Source organism: Salvelinus namaycush, chromosome 3, assembly GCF_016432855.1.
Source record: "Salvelinus namaycush isolate Seneca chromosome 3, SaNama_1.0, whole genome shotgun sequence".
Taxonomy (NCBI): Eukaryota; Metazoa; Chordata; class Actinopteri; order Salmoniformes; family Salmonidae; genus Salvelinus; species Salvelinus namaycush.
In genome coordinates, this window is record NC_052309.1 from 2792659 (window position 1) to 2812456 (window position 19798).

The window sequence follows — 19798 nt, forward strand, 5'->3', positions numbered from 1 at the left end:
AAACACTGCATGTTCATTACACACAAGGTGTTTCAAATTCCACAGCGAAAGAGGAAAATGTGTCACTGAATGTAGATTCGTTATGAGTCATGTATCTTAAAGCCACAGCTGACTATCCACCAGTGGTGGAAAAAGTACCCAATTGTCATACTTGAGTGAAAGTAAAGATACCTTTTTAATAGGAAATTACTCAAGTGAAAGTCACCCAGTAAAATACTAATTCAGTAAAAGTCTAAAAGTATTTGGTTTTAAATAGACTTAAGTATCAAAATGAAATGTAATTGCAAAAATTTTAAATTTAAAGTAAATTATTTCAAATTCCTTATATTAAAGAAACCAGATACAATTGATACCAGATACCAGATACAATTGTTTGTGTTTTTAAATTTACAGATAGCCACGGGCACACTCCAACATAATTTACAAACAAAGCATTTGTGTTTAGAGAGTTGCCAGATCAGAGGTAGTAGGGATGACCAGGGGTGTTCTCTGTTTAGTGAGTCCGCCAGATCAGAGGCAGTAGGGATGACCAGGGGTGTTCTCTTGATAAGTGCGTGAATTGGACCATTTTCTGTCCTGCTAAGCATTTAAAATGTAAGAAGTACTTTTGGATGTCAGAGAAAATGTATGGTAAGAAAAAGTACATCATTTTCTTTAGGAATGTAGTGAAGTAAATGTTGTCAAAAATATAAATTAAAATACAGATACCCCCCAAAAAATGACATAAGTAGTACTTTCAAGTATTTTTTACTTCTGTATTTTACACCACTGCTATCCACTTCACGTCCCCCTCATCTTGGAAAGGAAATTATATACAGCTTAACTGCACTCCCAGCAACCTCACTGACACACAAAGCTGCTGTTAACCGTTGCCTAGTTCTATGAATGTGTGATACTTCTGATTCGTCTGTTCCACTTTCACCGTCCCTACTCGACCAACGCCCCTCGGAGCCTGCTGCCCCTCGGAGCCTGCTGCCCCTCGGAGCCTGCTGCCCGTTGGCGCGTGCTGTTGATCATGTGATGTAACTTGATATATTTGATTTCTTCTGTTTCAGTTAAGAAACCAGAGGAAGTGAGACGTTACAGCTCCCAGTTGGCTCTCTCAGACCATCACGGCATGTCTCACACCAGACACAGGTACGTCCCTGTTAAGAATTACACCTGAGATGCAGGTATGTCCGTTCCCAGAAGATTCACCTGGGCTTTGTTCATTAGGATACGCAATGGAAGAAAACAGTCGGAAACAGGGAGGTACCATCTGAACTTGTCCAATAGCAAAGGCTCCTTTTTCGGGTTTTTTCTTTACACAATGTTTAAAAAAAAATACGTTGTGCTCTAATGAAAACAACCCTTCACCTGAGTGTGCTCTCTCCCGTCTCGCATTCCTAGTGTCCAGTCAAATGTCTGAGTCCTGCTATAGAAATGTGTGTTTGTGTGTGTGCACACCCTGCTCTCTAGCATTTAGATTATATATCCAGCAGTATGTGGACACCCCTTCAAATGAGTGGATATGTCTATTTCAGCCACACCTGTTGCTGACAGGCGTATAAAATCGAGCACACAGCCATGCAACCTTCATAGACAAAACATTGGCAGTAGAATGGCCTTACTGAAGAGCTCAGTGACTTTCAACGTGGCACCGTCATAGGATGCCACCTTTCCAACAAGTCAGTTCATCAAATTTCTGGGCAACTGTAAGTGCTGTTATTGTGAAGTAGAAACATCTAGGAGCAACAACGGCTCAGCCGTGAAGTGGTAGGCCACACAAGCTCCCAGAAAGTGACCGCCGAGTGCTGAAGCGAGTAGCGCATTAAAATCGTCTGTCCTCGGTTCCAACACTCACTACTGTGTTCCAAACTGCCTCTGGAAGCAACGTCAGCACAATAACTGTTTGTCGGGAGCTTCATGAAATGGGTTCCCATGGCCGAGCAGCTGCACACAAGCCTAAGATCACCATGCGCAATTTCAAGCGTTGGCTGGAGTGATGAATCACGCTTCACCATCTGGCAGTCTGATGGAGGAATCAGGGTTCGGTTGATGCCAGGAGAACGCTACCTGCCCCAATGCATAGTGCCAACTGTAAAGTTTGGTGGAGGAGGAATAATGGTGTGGGGCTGTTTTTCGTGATTCGGGCCCCTTAGTTCCAGTGAAGGAAAATCTTAATGCTACAGCATACAATGACATTGTAGACAATTCTGTGCTTCCAACTGTGGCAACTGTTTTGGGTAAGGCCCTTTCCTGTTTTCAGTATGACAATGCCCTGTGCACAAAGCTAGGTCCATACAGAAATGGTTTGTCGATCGGTGTGGAAGAACTTGACTGGCCTGCACAGAGCCCTGACCTCAACCCCATCGAACACCTTTGGGATGAATTGGAACGCCGACTGCGTGCCAGGCCTAATCACCCAACATCAGTGCCTGACCTCACTAATGCTCTTGTGGCTGACAGGAAGCAAGTCCCCGCAGCAATGTTCCAACATCTTGTGGGAAGCCTTCCCAGAAGACTGGAGGCTGTTACAGCTGCAAAGGGGGACCAACTCCATATTAATGCCCATGATTTTGGAATGAGATGTTTGACGAGCAGGTGTCCGCATACTCCTGGTCATGTAGTGTATATTCCGTGGCCCAGGATAGACACCTGTTAATGTTCAACTAAATGTATGTATCTCTGAGTAAAGCTATTCTCACACCGCTCACTTTGCACAAGCCTGGGAAAACGGAGAGGTGTGTCGTTAAGGTATGGAAACACGTCAGTCCGAGTGGAGTTATTTATCAGGATAAAGGTTAAATAAAAATCTGGAAACGTATATCATAGAAGGTAAATCATCCCGTTTTCAATTATTCACACCTGTTCCAGTGTAAGGTGTGCTTCCTAAAGAGTAATGTTTTAACTTCCTGAAGCAGCCTTACCCATTAGCTGTATGATGTTTTATCTATGGCCCTCCTGCACCCCCTGCTGGTTAAGTTAATGTATAACCTGGCTCTATGGTCTAGTCTTTTATTTTTTACCTTTATTTAAACTAGGCAAGTCAGTTAAGAACAAACTCTTACTTACAATGACGGCCTACGGTAACTGCCTTGTTCAGGGGCAGAACGACAGATTTTTGGTCTAAAGTAGTGCACTATATAGGGAATAGGGTATCATAGGGCTCTGGTCTAAAGTAGTGCACTACATGGGGAATAGGGTTCCATAGGGCTCTGGTCTGAAAGTAGTGCACTATATTGGGTTCCATAGGGCTCTGGTCAAAGGTAGTGCACTATAGAGGGAATATGGTTCTATAGGTCTCTGGTCAAAAGTAGTGGCACTATATAGGGTTCCATAGGGCTCTGGTTAAAAGTAGTGCACTATATAGGGCTCTGGTCTAAAGTAGTGCACTATAAGGGAATGTGGTGCCAGTGGGGACTCGTAGTGGGTTAATGGGTCTGTCGTGGTAACAGCAGTCTGCTACTGGCTGTGTGTGTGATATCAGTGTGACATACACAGTCGGCGGCAGGCAGGCTGTCGTGTGGTAGGTTAATCAGTGCCAGTTTGATTTCATAATTGATCCTGTGTGTAGGCAGACAGTTTGGGCACCGGGCCACAGAGTGGAACGACACACTCACCGAACAGCTCGGGCTGCCAGCTCTAGGATGAGTCTTGGTGGTTCCAAACTTCTTCCATTTAAGAATGATGAAGGCCACTGTTTTCTTAGGGAGCTTCAATGCTGCAGACATTTTTTGGTACCCTTCCCCAGATCTGTGCCTCGACACGATCCTGTCGATTCACGATTCGACCTCATGGCTTGGTTTTTGCTCTGACATGCACTGTCAACAGTGGGACCTTATATAGACAGGTGTGTGCCTTTTCCAAATCATGTCCAATCAATTGAATTTACCCAAGGTCGACTCCAACCAAGTTGTAGAAACATCTCAAGGATGATCAATGGAAATAGGATCCACCTGAGCTCAATGTCGAGTCTCAATACAATGGGTCTGAATACTTATGTAAATACGATGTTTCGGTTTTTTATTTTTAATACATTTGCAAAAATTAAGAAACCGGTTTTCGCTTTGTCATTGTGGGGTATTGTGTAGATTGCTGAGGATGATTTTTTTTATTTCATCCATTTCAGAATAAGGCTGTAATGTAACAATGTGGGAAAAAGTCAAGGGGTTGGAATACTTTCCTGTGTGTGTGTTCATATGTTTATCTCTATCTATCATCTCTAGAACCAGTAACCTAATGTCCATAAAGTTAATGGAGTATGTTCAACTATCCAGTTTTATGTATGTGATGCAGGCAGATTTGCTATGGAACCAAGATGTCTGTTCTCCATGTTTTAGTTGCTTGGGGGATTTTAGGACGACTTAACAAAACCTTTTGTGGTGGAAGAATGAAAGAAGGTGATACTCGTGACTAGTGACTGGCTAGCGACTGGCTAGCGTGAGAGCACAGCGTGATGATGAGAGAAGGTGATACTCGTGACTAGTGACTGGCTAGCGTGAGAGCACAGCGTGATGATGAGAGAAGGTGATACTCGTGACTAGTGACTGGCTAGCGTGAGAGCACAGCGTGATGATGAGAGAAGGTGATACTCGTGACTAGTGACTGGCTAGCGACTGGCTAGCGTGAGAGCACAGCGTGATGATGAGAGAAGGTGATACTCGTGACTAGTGACTGGCTAGCGTGAGAGCACAGCGTGATGATGAGAGAAGGTGATACTCGTGACTAGTGACTGGCTAGCGTGAGAGCACAGCGTGATGATGAGAGAAGGTGATACTCGTGACTAGCGACTGGCTAGCGTGAGAGCACAGCGTGATGATGAGAGAAGGTGATACTCGTGACTAGTGACTGGCTAGCGACTGGCTAGCGTGAGAGCACAGCGTGATGACTCAATCACCATTCATGGCACTGTTTGAATGACTGACCATCTGTGGGCTAACACAGTGGTCAAACACACCTGATCTGTAGCAATCTCTTTGAAGAGACATTCCAACAGAAGTCCTAGGCTCACTGAAGCCAGGAGAGTTGAAGACTGATTAAACTTGAATCGACAAAATGGATGTAACTGTGAATTAAATTGTCATGTTTGGATTGTTTCAAGCGTTCATAAAGAGCCTTGCATTTTGATATGTTTCATTGTACTGTAAGTTGTATGGAATTACTGTTACAGAGACACTGTGTTATTCTGTTCATCGGAAGGCTGATAGTTCAAAGAGGACCGACACAGGGGTGCACCCTGTATAATTTAGACGAGTTGTGATGATTCGTTTTTTTTCATGCCTTTTTTGTTTTAATGTTTTGGGCCATGCAAAGTGATGTTAATTAGACGATAGGAGATACTGGGCCATGCGAAGTGTGTTAATTAGACAATAGGAGATACTGGGCTGTGCAAAGTGACATTAATTAACGATTGGAGATACTGGGAGTTAGTGCTCAATTCCGAGTCTCATTGCAAAGATTCTGAATACTTATGTAAATAAGGTATTTCTGTATATTTTATATATATATATATATATTTTTTGCAAACATTTCTAAAAACCTCTTCGCTTTGTCATTATGGGGTATTGTGTGTCGATTGATGCGGAAAACATTTTAATCAATTTTAGATTAAGTCTTTTATGTCACAAGATGTGGAATAGTGGAAAGGGTCTGAAAACTTTCCAAATGCACTGTTATGTTCTTGTGCTTTAGATTTATGTCTAAGCTTCAGTTTGGCATTAAGCAGACAGGGCCGTATCACATCCATGAAAGACTTGAATTTCGGGTTTTTCCACATCTAAAATAAATCTCCTTGACATAGCTTGTCAAAAATCCAATGAATGCATAATTAGGACAATACACAACCTTTCTCAGGCATTTAACTTTGTCACCATGTTGCTGACTGACAGTGTCTGGATAGAAATGTCTAATGTAGAACATACACTGAGTGTTAAAAACATTAAGAACACCTACTCTTTCCATGACCGACTGACCAGGTGAAAGGGAAAGGGGGATACCTAGTCAGTTGTTCAACTGAATACATTCAAATGTGTCTTCCGCGTTTAACCCAACCTCTCTGCATCAGAGGGTTGCGGAGGAGTGCCTTAATCGACATTGACGGCGCCCAAGGAACACCAGGTGAGAGCTCTGGTCCCTTATTGATGTCACTTGTTAAATCCACTTTAATCAGTGTAGATGAAGGGGAGGAGACGGGTTAAAGAAGGATTTTTAAGCCCTGAGACAATTGAAACATGGCTTGTGTGTGTGTGCCATTCAGAGGGTGAATGGGCAAGACAAAAAATGTAGGTGCCTTTGAACAGGGTATGGTAGTAGGTGCCAGGCGCACCGGTTTGTGTCAAGAACTGCAACGCTGCTGGGTTTTTCACGCTCAACAGTTTCCCGTGTGTATCAAGAATGGTCCACCACCCAGCATCCCTGTAGAGTCCAAGCCCTGACGAAACAAGGATATTCGGAAGAGCAACTCAATATTAGGAAGGTGTTCTTAATGTTTTTGTACACTCGGTGTAAATGCTTGTCTAGGTCATGTAGAGTAAGTAATCATGGCAGTTCTATGCATCTTTTTTCTATGTCCTCCCCATGCAGGCTGTATGAAGGGGCTGCACACATATGAATGTCTGCAATGTATAGTATGGAATCCATCGTGTCCGTTCTGTTGTACATTTCAATCTGTTTTTCCCCAGGCGATATGAGGGTGCAGCCGACGAGGGTCTGATGCTCCAGAGACGTGAGGAAGAGGTTCAGAGGCTCCAGACTCACCTGGCTAACAGGCTGTCCAGGGCCTCCCTATACCCAGGGGACGACCCCCGAGCCAGCCTCTACACCGGGGATGAGCCCTTGGCACGCACCTCCATGCTGGACCTCCGGGACCCTCTCAATGCAACGCTACCACACCACCGCAAACCTAAGGTAGCCTACCGCATAGCAGACCTAAGGTAGCCTACCGCATAGCAGACCTAAGGTAGCCTACCGCGTAGCAGACCTAAGGTAGCCTACCGCATAGCAGACCTAAGGTGGCCTACCTACATCTCAGGCCTACACTAGATCTAAACCAAAGCTGTCTCTTTGTGAAATGGCTGCTGGTGTGATTTTTAGATAGTGAGAACAAGTAGGCCTAACATTTTTACAGCACGACATGGTGCAGTCTGTGTGTGTAACCTCTTCTTACTCTGTCTCTCATTCCTATTGCAGAATTTCTTTGGTCCTGAATTTGTGAAGATGAACAGCGAGCCATGTGTTGCCTTGACGGTTCCCTCGTCAATAATGGTGAGACTCCTCAAGGTGTTTCAGATGGGGTACTAGTGGAGCAGACTGATTTCTAGCCCGGTGGTTGTGGGAGTGAGGGTTATGTCAGTGTAGTGGAATACATCCTAACCTCTCCTCTAGCTCTGGGTTCAAACAGAAATCTTTCATTTTGAATCATTTATCTCTGCTTGATTGAGCTGGCCTGGCTATAATGGAACCAATGAAACCCTGCCTACCTAGAACCTCCAGGCATGCTCAATCAAACTGTCTCAAACTATAAAAATACAAATAAATAATCCGCTCTGGAGAGGAGAGATCCCAGGTCTGGTGGTCAGTGTAATGTACTGGCCCCCTCCTGGTACAGGGCAATGTACTGGCCCCCTCCTGGTACAGGGCAATGTAATGGCCCGCTCCTATCCCATGTCTCACCCTAAATTACCCCTTTCTATCTCTCTTCTGTCCCGTGTCATCTCTCTCCCCCAGAACAAGCGTGGGAAGCTGGATGAGGTCCAGAGGAAGGTGGGGGTGGTTCTGCTGACCGGCCAGAAGCTGGAGCTGAGCTGTGACATCAAGGCTGTGTGTAAGGATGTGTTGGACATGGTGGTCGCTCACATTGGACTGGTGGAGCACCACCTCTTCGGCCTGGCCTGCCTCACAGGTATGGTATGGGTGGAGGGTTCATCCTGTGTGTGTGTGTGTGTGTGTGTGTGTGTGTGTCAGGGGCCGACTGGGACAAGAATTCGGCAATGACATTTTAACCACACCAGCCCACATCCCTGCATGCGGCGGCAACTTTTCCCGCAGTTGCATTTTGAAATGTTATATGATCAGAACGCGTTTTTCTCTGGAACGTATGCGGGGAGAGTAGAGAGGCTTGCTCATTACAGCAGCAGGCGAAGGGCTGGGAAGACACTTTCATTACAGAAATCATGGAGGATAATGCACTTTACTGTTTGAACAAATCATGCTTTTAAGCCCCTCCCCTCCCCCCCAAAAAACGATGTTTTGAGTGAGGTGACAACGTAGAATGTGCTCTTTCTACATTTATAGGCAACCTTACCGTTTTTCATGATCTTGGCTGTCTAACTGATGAGTCGGAGCAGCTCTCTTTGCTGATTCTGTGTTTGACTTTGAATGTGAGTTTATGTGACCTTAGGCTGCGCTATCAGAAAACCGGTCCTGCCCATCTTGGTAGAGGGGTCAGCCAAAGTATCATTATAGATTAGTAGAACCTTTAGAAATTTGTATTTTGTGCATATCAATTTCGACCAGCCCACTCAACAAAATAATGGGCCAGCCCATCATATGACCAATCTGCTCCTGCTGGGTTTGCGCTCTTCTGCCCTCCTGTTGTCTGTTATAAACCAGAATCTAGACACTTGTTGATTTTCCTGCCTACTTTCTGACTGCAAGTTTCTTAGTTATTTTCAGTGTGTCTGCAAGTGTCCAGCTCATTCTGACTTATTCCTATGTTATCGCTCTCTCTCACTCTCCCCACTCCTCCTTTCCCCCCTCCTCCTCTCTCCTCACTCCCTGCTGCATCGTTCCCTCCCTCTACTTCCTCCTCTCATCTCTCCTCCCTCCCTGCTGCATCTCTCCCTCTCACCTCCTCTCCCTGCGCCCTCCCGCCTCCTACTCTCTCCCTCTCACCTCCTCTCCCTGCGCCCTCCCGCCTCCTACTCTCTCCCTCTCACCTCCTCTCCCTGCGCCCTCCCGCCTCCTACTCTCTCCCCTCACCCTCCTCTCCCTCCCTCTGTGTCTCTTTTATCTAGACAATGAGTTCTTCTTCATTGATCCCGATGCCAAGCTGTCCAAAGTTGCTCCTGAGGGGTGGAAGGAAGAACCCAAGAAGAAGAAACCAGACATCCAGTTTAACCTATTCCTACGCATCAAGTTCTTTGTGGATGATGTCAACCTCATACAGTAAGACCATGGGGCTATTCATCTTCTCAGAGTATGAGTGATGATCAAGGAGCAGTTTGACATTTTAGATAAATAATGATTACGAAGACATGGAGAGAAGGGGACCTGATTCCCCACTCTTACTCCGGGACAGGCCCTGTCCTCCATAAAGTAAGACAATGGAAACATGTTCTGCCCACTTCCTGTCAGTGGAGTTCGGCCATTATTCATGAAGCATCACAGAATAGAAATGCTAAATCTAGGATCGCTTTTGCCTTTATTGGTCGAGCATGACTCTTGCAACGTCAGGATAGTGGGTTCGATTCCCGTGAACAACCATATGTAAAATGTACGCACGCATGACTGTAATTCGCTTTGAATAAAAGAGCCTGCTAAATGGCACATATATACAGTACCAGTCAAAAGTTTGGACACATCTACTCAATTGTTTTCCTTCATTTTTTATTATTTTCTACATTGTGGAATAATAGTGAAGACATCAAAACTATGAAATAAGACACATGGGATCATGTAGTAATCAAGTGTTCAACAAATCAAAATATATTTGAGATTCTTCAAAGTAGCCACCCTTTGCCTTGATGAGAGCTTTGCACACTCTTGGCATTCTCTCAACCAGCTTCATGAGGTAGTCTCCTGGAATGCATTTCAATTAACAGGTGTGCCTTGTTAAAAGTGAATTTGTTGAGTTTCTTTCCTTCATGCGTTTGAGCCAATCAGTTGTGATGAGGTAGCGGTGGTATACGGAAGATAGCCCAAGTCCATATTATGGCAAGAACAGCTCAAATAAGTAATGGACTGTCGTTTCTCTTTGCTTTAAGACCTAAAGGTCAGTCAATCAGTAAAATTTCAATAACTTTGAAAGTTTCTTCAAGTGCAGTCGGAAAAACAAATCAAGTGCTGTGATGAAACTAGCTCTCATGAGGACCACCCCAGGAAAGGAAGACCCAGAGTTACCTCTGCTGCAGAGGATAAGTTAATTAGAGATACCAGCCTCAGAAATTACAGCCCAAATGAATGCTTCAGAGTTCAAGTAACAGACACATCTCAACATCAACTGTTCAGAGGAGACTGCGTGAATCAGGCCTTCATGGTTGAATTGCTGCAAAGAAACCACTACTGAAGGACACCAATAAGAAGAAGAGACTTGCTTGGGCCAAGAAACACAAGCAATGGACATTAGACCAGTAGAAATATTTCCTTTGGTCTGATGAGTCCAAATGTGAGATTGTTGGTTCCAACCGCCGTGTCTTTGTGAGATGAATAGTAGGTGAACGGATGATGTCTGCATATGTGGTTCCCACCGTGAAGCATGGAGGAGGAAGTGTGATGGTGTGGGGGTGCTTGCATTCTGCAGCAACATGCCATCCCATCTGGTTTGCGCTTTGTGGGACTATCATTTGTTTTTCAACAGGACATTGACCCAACACACCTCCAGGCTGTGTAAGGGCTATTTGACCAAGAAGGAGAGCGATGGAGGGCTGCATCAGATGACCTGGCCTCCACAATCACCCGACCTCAACCCAATTGAGATGGGTTGGGATGAGTTAGACCGCAGAGTGAAGGAAAAGCAGCCAACAAGTGCTCAGCATATGTGGGAACTCCTTCAAGACTGTTGTAAAAGCATTCCAGGAGAACCTGGTTAAGAGAATGCCAAGAGTGCGCAAAGCTGTTAAGGCAAAGGGTGGCTACTTTGAAGAATCTCAAATATAAATATATTTTGATTTGTTGAGAACTTTTTTTGTTTACTACATGATGCAATATATGTAGAAAAACCTTTGAGTAGGTGTGTCCAAACTTTTGACTGGCACTGTATGTGTCCAAACTTTTGACTTACTGTATATATATAGTACCAGTCAAAAGTTTGGACACACTTACTCATTCAAGGGTTTTTATTGTTACTATAATAAAGAATGCTGTGGTAGACATGCTGGTTAAGTGTGCCTTGAATTCTAAATAAATCATCATAATATGGACCCTGATCTCAGATCTGTGCCAAGCATGGCAACAACCAATAGGACTATACAGCACAAACAGATCTGGGACCAGGTTAGTCAAAGCCTTTAGCTGAAGTGAAACAAGCCCTTGGTTAAACAACAATAGCCTGCTTCAGAATAAAGTATCAATACTGTGCTCCACTCCAGACACACCATGACAAAACACCAGTACTACTTGCAGCTGAGGAAGGATATCTTGGAGGAGAGGGTGTGCTGTGACATGGAGAATTCCATGCTCCTGGCGTCCCTGGCTCTTCAGGCAGAGTTTGGTGACTACCAGGCAGAGGTAGTAGTATAGTTATTATACAGTGTTTACCACATTGACATAATGGGGTGGTTTCCTAGACCATATTAAGCCAATCCTGGACTAAAAAGCTATTTCAGTTGAGGCTCTCCATTGAACATGCCTTTTTAGTCCAGGAGTCGGCTTAATCTGGAACCAGGAAGCCGACCAACCCTATATGTGAGGGCTACAATTATACCATCTGTTTCTTCTAGCTCCATGGAAAGACGTACTTCAGAATGGAACATTATATGTCTGCCTCTGTGCTGGATAATATTGACCAGAGCTCCATCAAGGAAGAACTGCTCAAACTACACAGCACATACTATGGAGCCACAGAGGCAGAGACAGAGTTTGAGTTTCTCAAGGTAAGTGCCCAGATGGCTAGCCTAGCCTGGTCCCAGATGGCTAGCCCAGCCTGGTCCCAGATGGCTAGCCCAGCCTGGTCCCAGATGGCTAGCCTAGCCTGGTCCCAGATGGCTAGCCTAGCCTGGTCCCAGATCTGTTTGTTCTGTCTTTCCAACTTGATAACAAATCTGGTCCCAGATGGCTAGCCTAGCCTGGTCCCAGATGGCTAGCCTAGCCTGGTCCCAGATCTGTTTGTTCTATCTTTCCAACTTGATAACAGATCTGGGACCAGGCTTCAAGATGGCGTGATTGAACTACTATGTCAAATGACGTAAAGATGCTGTAACGTCAAGGGGGTGGAAACGTTATGGTGATCGTAATTATGATTGATCCCTGTTTTTGAGTTTTAAAGACTCCTTTTATCCTGTTTTCTTTCCTGAAGGCGAGCCAGAGGCTGACAGAGTACGGGGTTCACTTCCACCGTGTCCTCCCTGAGAAGCGGTCCCAGACAGGTATCATGCTAGGGGTCTTCTCCAAGGGTGTCCTCATCTTTGAGGTCCTGAATGGAAACAGAACCCCAGTACTAAGGTTCCCCTGGAGAGAAACCAAGAAGATTTCTTTCACAGTAAGTGTATTGCACTCTGAACTCCAAGCAGAGTTCAATTCCATCATTAAATCGTTTTATTTAAATTTTATTTAACCAGGCAAGTCAGTTAAGGACAAATTCTTATTTACAATGACAGCCTATGAACAGTGGGTTAACTGCTTTGTTCAGGGGCAGAATTACAGTTTTTTTTTTACCTTTTACCTTTACCTCTGGATTCGATCCAGAAACCTTTCGGTTACTGGTCCAACGCTCTAACCACTAGGCTTTCTGCCGCCCCTTTTAATAGACATGTTGTGTGGGGGACGATGAGGTACTTATGTTAAAGGCTTTCAACTAGGTGCTCTATAAATCCAATATGTTAATTAATCTCAACATTTCAAAAGACTTAGTCTATAAATGATAAAAGTGAAGCCTCTAGTCTGGTGTAATGTTTCTCTCACTCACTGGAAATGTACCCTGTTTCTTCTGCATTGCTTTGTAAACATTTCTCCATCACTCATGGAATGCAATTTTTTTTCTGTTGTATTTCTCTCACTCACTTTTCTTATCCTTCCGTTTCTCTGCAGAAGAAGAAGATCTGTCTTCAGAACACGTCAGACGGGATTAAACACCTGTTCCAGACAGACAGCAACAAGACCTGTCAGTACCTGCTGTGCCTTTGCTCTGCTCAGCACAAGTTCCACCTCCAGACGAAGGCCCGACAGAACAACCAGGAGCTGCAGGACTTAGGTGAGACAGAGGGAGGTGGTGAACTTAACTACAGCATGTCTACATGAGCTTTGTCACATGTCCTCATCCTAAACAATAGAACAATTTAACTGATTCTGTTAGACCTACTTATGGGGTGGAGACATACATTTTAGTTAACCTTTACTTGACACTTCAGTTATATGAATTATTGTATAAGATTTAGCATTTAAGACCCTCTGATAATGTCTTGTCATAATATCCTACCTGGTACTTCTCCCTGTTCCACAGAGAACTCTCCACTGAACCTCCTGCAGTACTCTCTGGGCCAGGGGGGGGTGGAGGGGATGGGGAGGGCCGTGAGCTCTGCCAGCCTGACCCCTAGCTCCTCAGCCCGCTCCGCACACTCAGACTCAGACCTGAAGAGGATTTCCTACTCAGAGGTAATTGATGTTTTACATCTTTAGAAATCCCCGGTCCAATCCCCAGTTCCTCTATGTTCTTTTTGGTGTGTAGTTTTAATTACATCCATTTTTTGTGAAAAACGTTTTATCTCAGGTGGCCCTGAACAAGGCTCCTGGCGGCCGGCTCCATGCCCAGGAAGAGGTGCTCTTCCCTGGGTTCAACTCCGGCCTCGGCCCCCACCACCACCACCCTTCCAATGCCCGGCTAATGATGAGCAGATCACACCACAACCTGGGCCAGGTATGATGCCATTTAATCATGCTGTCTTATGGATGTCTATGGCACTTCTTATGGCTCCTGACTATGTATTTTATTATTTTTGTTGTGCGTGTTTTTATCTACTGTTGTATGACATTTTCCCATCTGAGATAAATAAAGTTCCATCTAAGTAGCTATTAAAATATTTATCTATCCATGTATGGCTCTATCCAGGTGCCTGAATCTCCAGAGCACCGTGCAGTCTCCTTCAACAGCCAGTCTCAGTCTGCTGTGAACCATGCCCAGCTCCTGGACTGCCACCACCGAGCCAGCTCAGACACAGACTCCATCTCTGTAGCTTACCAGCAGGATAGGTGAGTCACCTATACCTTAAGTGCTCACCTAAGCCTCTTTAGTTAAAGGGAGAGACCATCCGATGATCCAAAACACTTCCCTGATATTGATTTAGAAGATGGATTACGGTATATGTTACCATAACGATAAAACATTTTGGAAAATGGCATGTTGTAATGCGAAGTCAGGCGCAGGAGAATGAACTAAAAAACGGAGCTGTTTAATAAACATTCAAAAATCCTCCGAAAACCAAAGTATACAAAAATATCATAATAGGGTGCAAAACCCGTCGCACACCAGACCAAAATAACACACCAGACCAAAATAACACACCAGAACAAAATAACACACCAGAACAAAATAACACACCAGAACAAAATAACACACCAGAACAAAATAACACACGAAGAACAAATAACACACCTACTTACAACAAACAATATCTGATAAGGACATGAGGGGAAACAGAGGGTTAAATACACAACAGGATAATGAATGGGATTGGAACCAGGTGTGTAGGAAGACAAGACAAAACCAATGGAAAAGGAAAAATGGATCAATGATGGCTAGAAGGTCGGTGACGTCGACCGCCGAACACCACCCGAACAAGGAGAGGGACCGGCTTTGGAAGTCGTGACACATTTTTGGGTCTAATCAAATCATCACATTTTATTAGTCACATGCTTTGTAAACAACAGGTGTAGACTAACAGTGAAATGCTTAGTCAATAACAAAACTTTTATTGTATTTAACTTTTTTTTAACTAGGCAAGTCAGTTAAGAACAAATTCTTTTTTACAATGACGGCCTACCGGGGAACAGTGGGTTAACTGCCTTGTTCAGGGGCAGAACGACAGATGTTTATCTTGTCAGCTCGGGGATTCGATCCAGCATCATTTCGGTTACTGGCCCAACGCCCTAACCACTAGGCTACCTGCCAGGCCAATCCCAGCTCTTTTCATGTGTTCTGCTTCCTTCTCCAGCTTACTCTTCATTGAAAGCAGAATCTGACTTTGTCAGGCAATGTTTTGGTGCTCCATAGAAACAGCCCGAGCTTTTGAATAAAGAAGGTTATTATTGCAGCAGACAGCACTGTGTCGTCCTGACTGAGCCGGGGGCCATTTCTAACATTCATCTTGGTGGGGCAAACAAACAAAAAAGCTAATGGGGGGGATGAGTGCCAGCAAAGTCACAACATTAAACAATACATTAAGTGCACTATAACGGTGACAAACGGTGCCCACAAACTGTTAGGGCCTACATATAAAGCTGTCCCAACTGCAGATTCCCAACTGCAGACTCCCAACTGCAGTCCCAACACATTACCACTGCTACAGTGGAGTGGAGCTTTGTCTGGCAGTGAAGCAGTTCATTCAGCCTCTTTTACTGCTTTAAAAAAAAAACATAGCTGAAATGGCTGACTTAAACAAATGTGGTTTCTACTGACTATTGAGATGTACAAACTATGGCATAAGAGGACGACAAGCGGGTAAGAGGCCATCCGTAATTTCGATTAAGGCACTAATGCGCGAGCTAGGATGGACGTAGTCGATATAACGATTTGTTCAGCACTTTTGAAATGTACAGCGCCAGAATTCAGAACATGGGCAATAGTGTTCTCCCTGTACACCAAGTCAGAAGCGTAGGATAAATAAAGGGGGCGTATAAGCAGACAATGAAAGCTCTTACAAAATTCAATGATTACATTTCTCTAAAACAGGCTTTAGGCTACATGTGCACCACCAAGTCAGAACAGTAGGTGAAATTAAGAGGGGAAAATAGACCAACTTATTAGGGTGAGGCTACTAACAACTTACTACACAACATACACTTAGTATTACTTTCTTAGCTACAGTATACATATCTCCCTGGCATATTATGTAATTTATGCAGCATATAATACATTTTTGGACTCACCTTGTTGTGGTCACTTGAACAGGAAGGTGGTGCGGCGGTCCTTCGTGGGCAAATTTTGTAATCAAAGTCTGGTATTCTCTGAATTTATGGTGCTTTCAAGACAACTGGGAACTCTTAGGGGGGTGGGAACAAGGTCCAATCATGATAATGTCAGTGATCTTCAGGTACTAGCTCTAGAAAGACGCCCGAGTTCCCGACTTACAATTTCGAGTTGGATGACCGTTCAAAACGTATTTTCGCAGTCGGAGTTCGTTTTTTCCCCTGAGTTCCCAGTTGTCTTGAACTCACTGAAATCAGATTTCCCAGTTCTGAGTTAAGTTGTTTTGAGCACGGCAGAAATCATGCTGGATTGACAGCATGGCCAATGTTGAATGTTTATCATTTTAAGTTTGGAAAAGAGACACTTAAAAACTTCTTAACGATCAAATCCCGTTAACGGGATAGATTTGACAACATCCGGTGAAATTGCAGAGCACGAAATTCAAATTACAGAAATATAAATATTTAACTTTCATGAAAATACAAGTGTCATACATCAAAATAAAGCTAAACTTCTTGTTAATCCAGCCGCTGTGTCAGATTTCAAAAGGCTTTACGGCGAAAGCACATCATGCGATTATCTGAGGACAGCGCCCCGCATACGAAAGCATAAACCATTTTCCAACCAAACAGATGCATAACGAAAGTCAGAAATAGCAATAAAGTAAATCGCTTACCTTTGAAGATCTTCATCTTTTTGCAATCCCAAATGTTTCAGTTACACAATGAATGGTCGTTTTGTTCGATAAATTCCTTCTTTATATCCCCAAAATGTCCATTTATTTGGCGCGTTTGATTCAGAAATACACCGGTTCCAACTCGCCCAACATGATTAAAAAGTATCTAATAAGTTACCTGTAAACTTGGTCCAAACATTTCAAACAACATTTCTAATCCAACCTCAGGTACCCTAAAATGTAAATAATCGATAAAATTTAAGATGGAATAAACTGTTTCCAATACCGGAGAAAAACAACACGGAGCGCACAGTCGTTCACGCGCACCAAAAGACTAGAGTCCACCTGAGTGACACTTACAAAGAATACGATCACTTCTTAATTTCCCCCCACAAAAAACATTGAACAATTTCTAACGACTGTTGACATCTAGTGGAAGCCATAGGAACTGCAATCTGGGTCCTAATAAATCAGGTTTCCCATAGAAAAGCATTAGAAAATCCAATGACCTCAATTTTTCCCCCCCCTGGATGGATTGTGCCCGGGGTTTTGCCTGACAAATCAGGTCTGTTATACTCACAGATGTTATTTTAACGGTTTTAGAAACTTTAGAGTGTTTTCTATCGAATACTGCCATGCATATGCATATCCTAGCTTCTGGGCCTGAGTAACAGGCAGTTTACTTTGGGCACCTCAGTCATCCAAACTTCCGAATACTGCCCCCTAGAGAGAATTGGGACCACACCCACTCCACTGAATAGCAGGCTATTGATTGCTTTGCAGTGCTTGCAGATAGCCACTGATTCCTTCCAAACCACTCATTGTTGAATTTATGATTTCCAACTTATTGTGTAATGTTTATGTTCAATGGCCGATGTGCACTTCTAATGTAACTCTATGGCAGCACCTAAAGGGCTTGAATTTTCTAGCTCTACCCTTAGATTTGGCAGTGACTTAGTGTCCCCATGAGTGACAGAACACTGAGCCAATCACAGCGCAACTAGAGAACATTACCAACCCCTACGCTACACATTTTCCGCTGGCTGCCCCACCACCACAGAAAGCACTGAGCTAGGCTGAAACACCTGCATTTTGGAGCTGCCTTACTCAAGAAAATGAAAAAGAGACCATGTTTGTATGCAGGGCTTTATTAATTATTCTTTTTTACGTTGTTTGAAAACTGATATGTGACACGTATTAATGCCAAAATAACTTTGCAAAATAGGCAAAAAATGTGGGACTCAAAACAGGTGGGCCTCTGTCCTGAATGACGGGTCGCCACTGGACTGAGTTGACCTTAGAGCAGGGCAGGGGTTGCCTACCTTCAGCATCACAGAAGACTCTTTACTATGTAATGTCTCTTCATTCCTTTGTCTGTGGATCAGTGGGTGTTCTCGTCATGTGTTTAATTAGCCCTCTAGGGGAGGAGAGGCGAGGGAGGGCCTTTCTGCTTCAGTGCTGAGTTGACAGTACTTTGTCTTCCCTCGTATCTTCCTCCCACCGAATTTTGTTTTGAGGCTTTTTTGGAATGGAAAGACGTTCTGCTCTGTTCTTAAAAATGTGTTTGGTTCTGACCCATAGACTAGAACAGGGCTTCATATTAACATCATGTTAATTAGTGAAGGGGTTTGTTGTATTCAGCCACAGTCTCTCTGTTGTTTTTGCTTCGACAGATTGTTAACTACCATCTGAATATGGATTTAGTTCTATCCTAAGACTTTCTCTTTTAATACAGCAGTATAGTTTGGGCTGTCCCAGATCAGTTTGCCCCCCCCCCCCCCTGGATTGAATAGTAACAGAAAGATCATGCTCTGTAGAGGCCCTGTAGAAGGGTGTTAATGCTCTTTCTCTTTCCTTCCTCTCTCTCTTCTCTCTCTCCCTCTCTCCTCAACAGAAGGTTTGGCTCCTCAGCATCGCACGGCAGCACCGCCTGGAGTCTTAAGAGCTTCCAGAAAGAGTCTGACTCCTCCTCCGTGGAAGAGACGGGACATGCTGATGTCGTAGGTCAGGGTCTTTTTCTGGTTGCTATGAGACATGCTGTGCTTGTCTTTCTGTTTTTGGTTGTTTGCTTTGACATTGGCCTTGGCAGTGCCAACACTGTCTGTCTGTGAACATTGTCCAACGCCATGTGTTATGTCTAGTAACCATGTGAGGATGTTTCTTGTATTCAGGTAGGCATACCATACTTGTTTGTTCCCTTTCCAGGTGTGAGCTCTGACTAGCGTCAGCGCCTGTCTCACTGACTGGCGTTGGCGCCTGTCTCCCTGACTGGCGCCGGCAGGAGGTTCTCCTTGGGCTCTGTCTCATTCTCAACAAGCTATTGTTTTCATCCTAAATGGCATCCTATTCCCTTTATAGTGCACTGCTTTATAGTGCACTAATACCCTATTCCCTATAGTCCACTACTACCCTATTCCCGTTAGTCCACTATTTTATAGTGCACTAATACCCTATTCCCTATAGTCCACTACTACCCTATTCCCGTTAGTCCACTATTTTATAGTCCACTACTACCCTATTCCCTATAGTCCACTACTACCCTATTCCCTATAGTCCACTACTACCCTATTCCCGTTAGTCCACTATTTTATAGTCCACTACTACCCTATTCCCGTTAGTCCACTATTTTATAGTCCACTACTACCCTATTCCCGTTAGTCCACTATTTTATAGTCCACTACTACCCTATTCCCTATAGTCCACTACTACCCTATTCCCGTTAGTCCACTATTTTATAGTCCACTACTACCCTATTCCCGTTAGTCCACTATTTTATAGTCCACTACTACCCTATTCCCGTTAGTCCACTATTTTATAGTCCACTACTACCCTATTCCCGTTAGTCCACTATTTTATAGTCCACTACTACCCTATTCCCGTTAGTCCACTATTTTATAGTCCACTACTACCCTATTCCCTTTATAGTCCTATAAAGGGAATAGGGTGCCATTTGGGACACTTGTCGGTCTAGTGAGTGTGGGTTTTTAGCTGCATTTAGCCTTAGTTATATAGGGGTAAGTAACTGCAACAACACTAAGTCTCATTGGTAGAGTTCCAGAACTCTGGCTTCTGTTCCCCATGTG

The 19798-nt window shown here is 44.0% G+C and overlaps 1 protein-coding gene across 1 annotated transcript in view; it reads left to right on the forward strand.

The window, feature by feature from the left end:
• The window catches only part of ptpn13 (protein tyrosine phosphatase non-receptor type 13), a 117645-nt gene that overhangs the window by 64201 nt on the left and 33646 nt on the right, over window positions 1–19798 (forward strand). Inside the window, exons 9-21 of the mRNA XM_038989535.1 lie at window positions 1056–1137; window positions 6663–6888; window positions 7171–7245; window positions 7708–7882; window positions 8997–9147; window positions 11289–11427; window positions 11640–11792; window positions 12215–12397; window positions 12946–13108; window positions 13358–13509; window positions 13625–13771; window positions 13964–14103; window positions 18610–18719. Of these exons, the coding sequence (XP_038845463.1) occupies window positions 1056–1137; window positions 6663–6888; window positions 7171–7245; window positions 7708–7882; window positions 8997–9147; window positions 11289–11427; window positions 11640–11792; window positions 12215–12397; window positions 12946–13108; window positions 13358–13509; window positions 13625–13771; window positions 13964–14103; window positions 18610–18719 (1896 nt within the window). The remainder of the gene's footprint in view (window positions 1–1055; window positions 1138–6662; window positions 6889–7170; window positions 7246–7707; window positions 7883–8996; window positions 9148–11288; window positions 11428–11639; window positions 11793–12214; window positions 12398–12945; window positions 13109–13357; window positions 13510–13624; window positions 13772–13963; window positions 14104–18609; window positions 18720–19798) is intronic.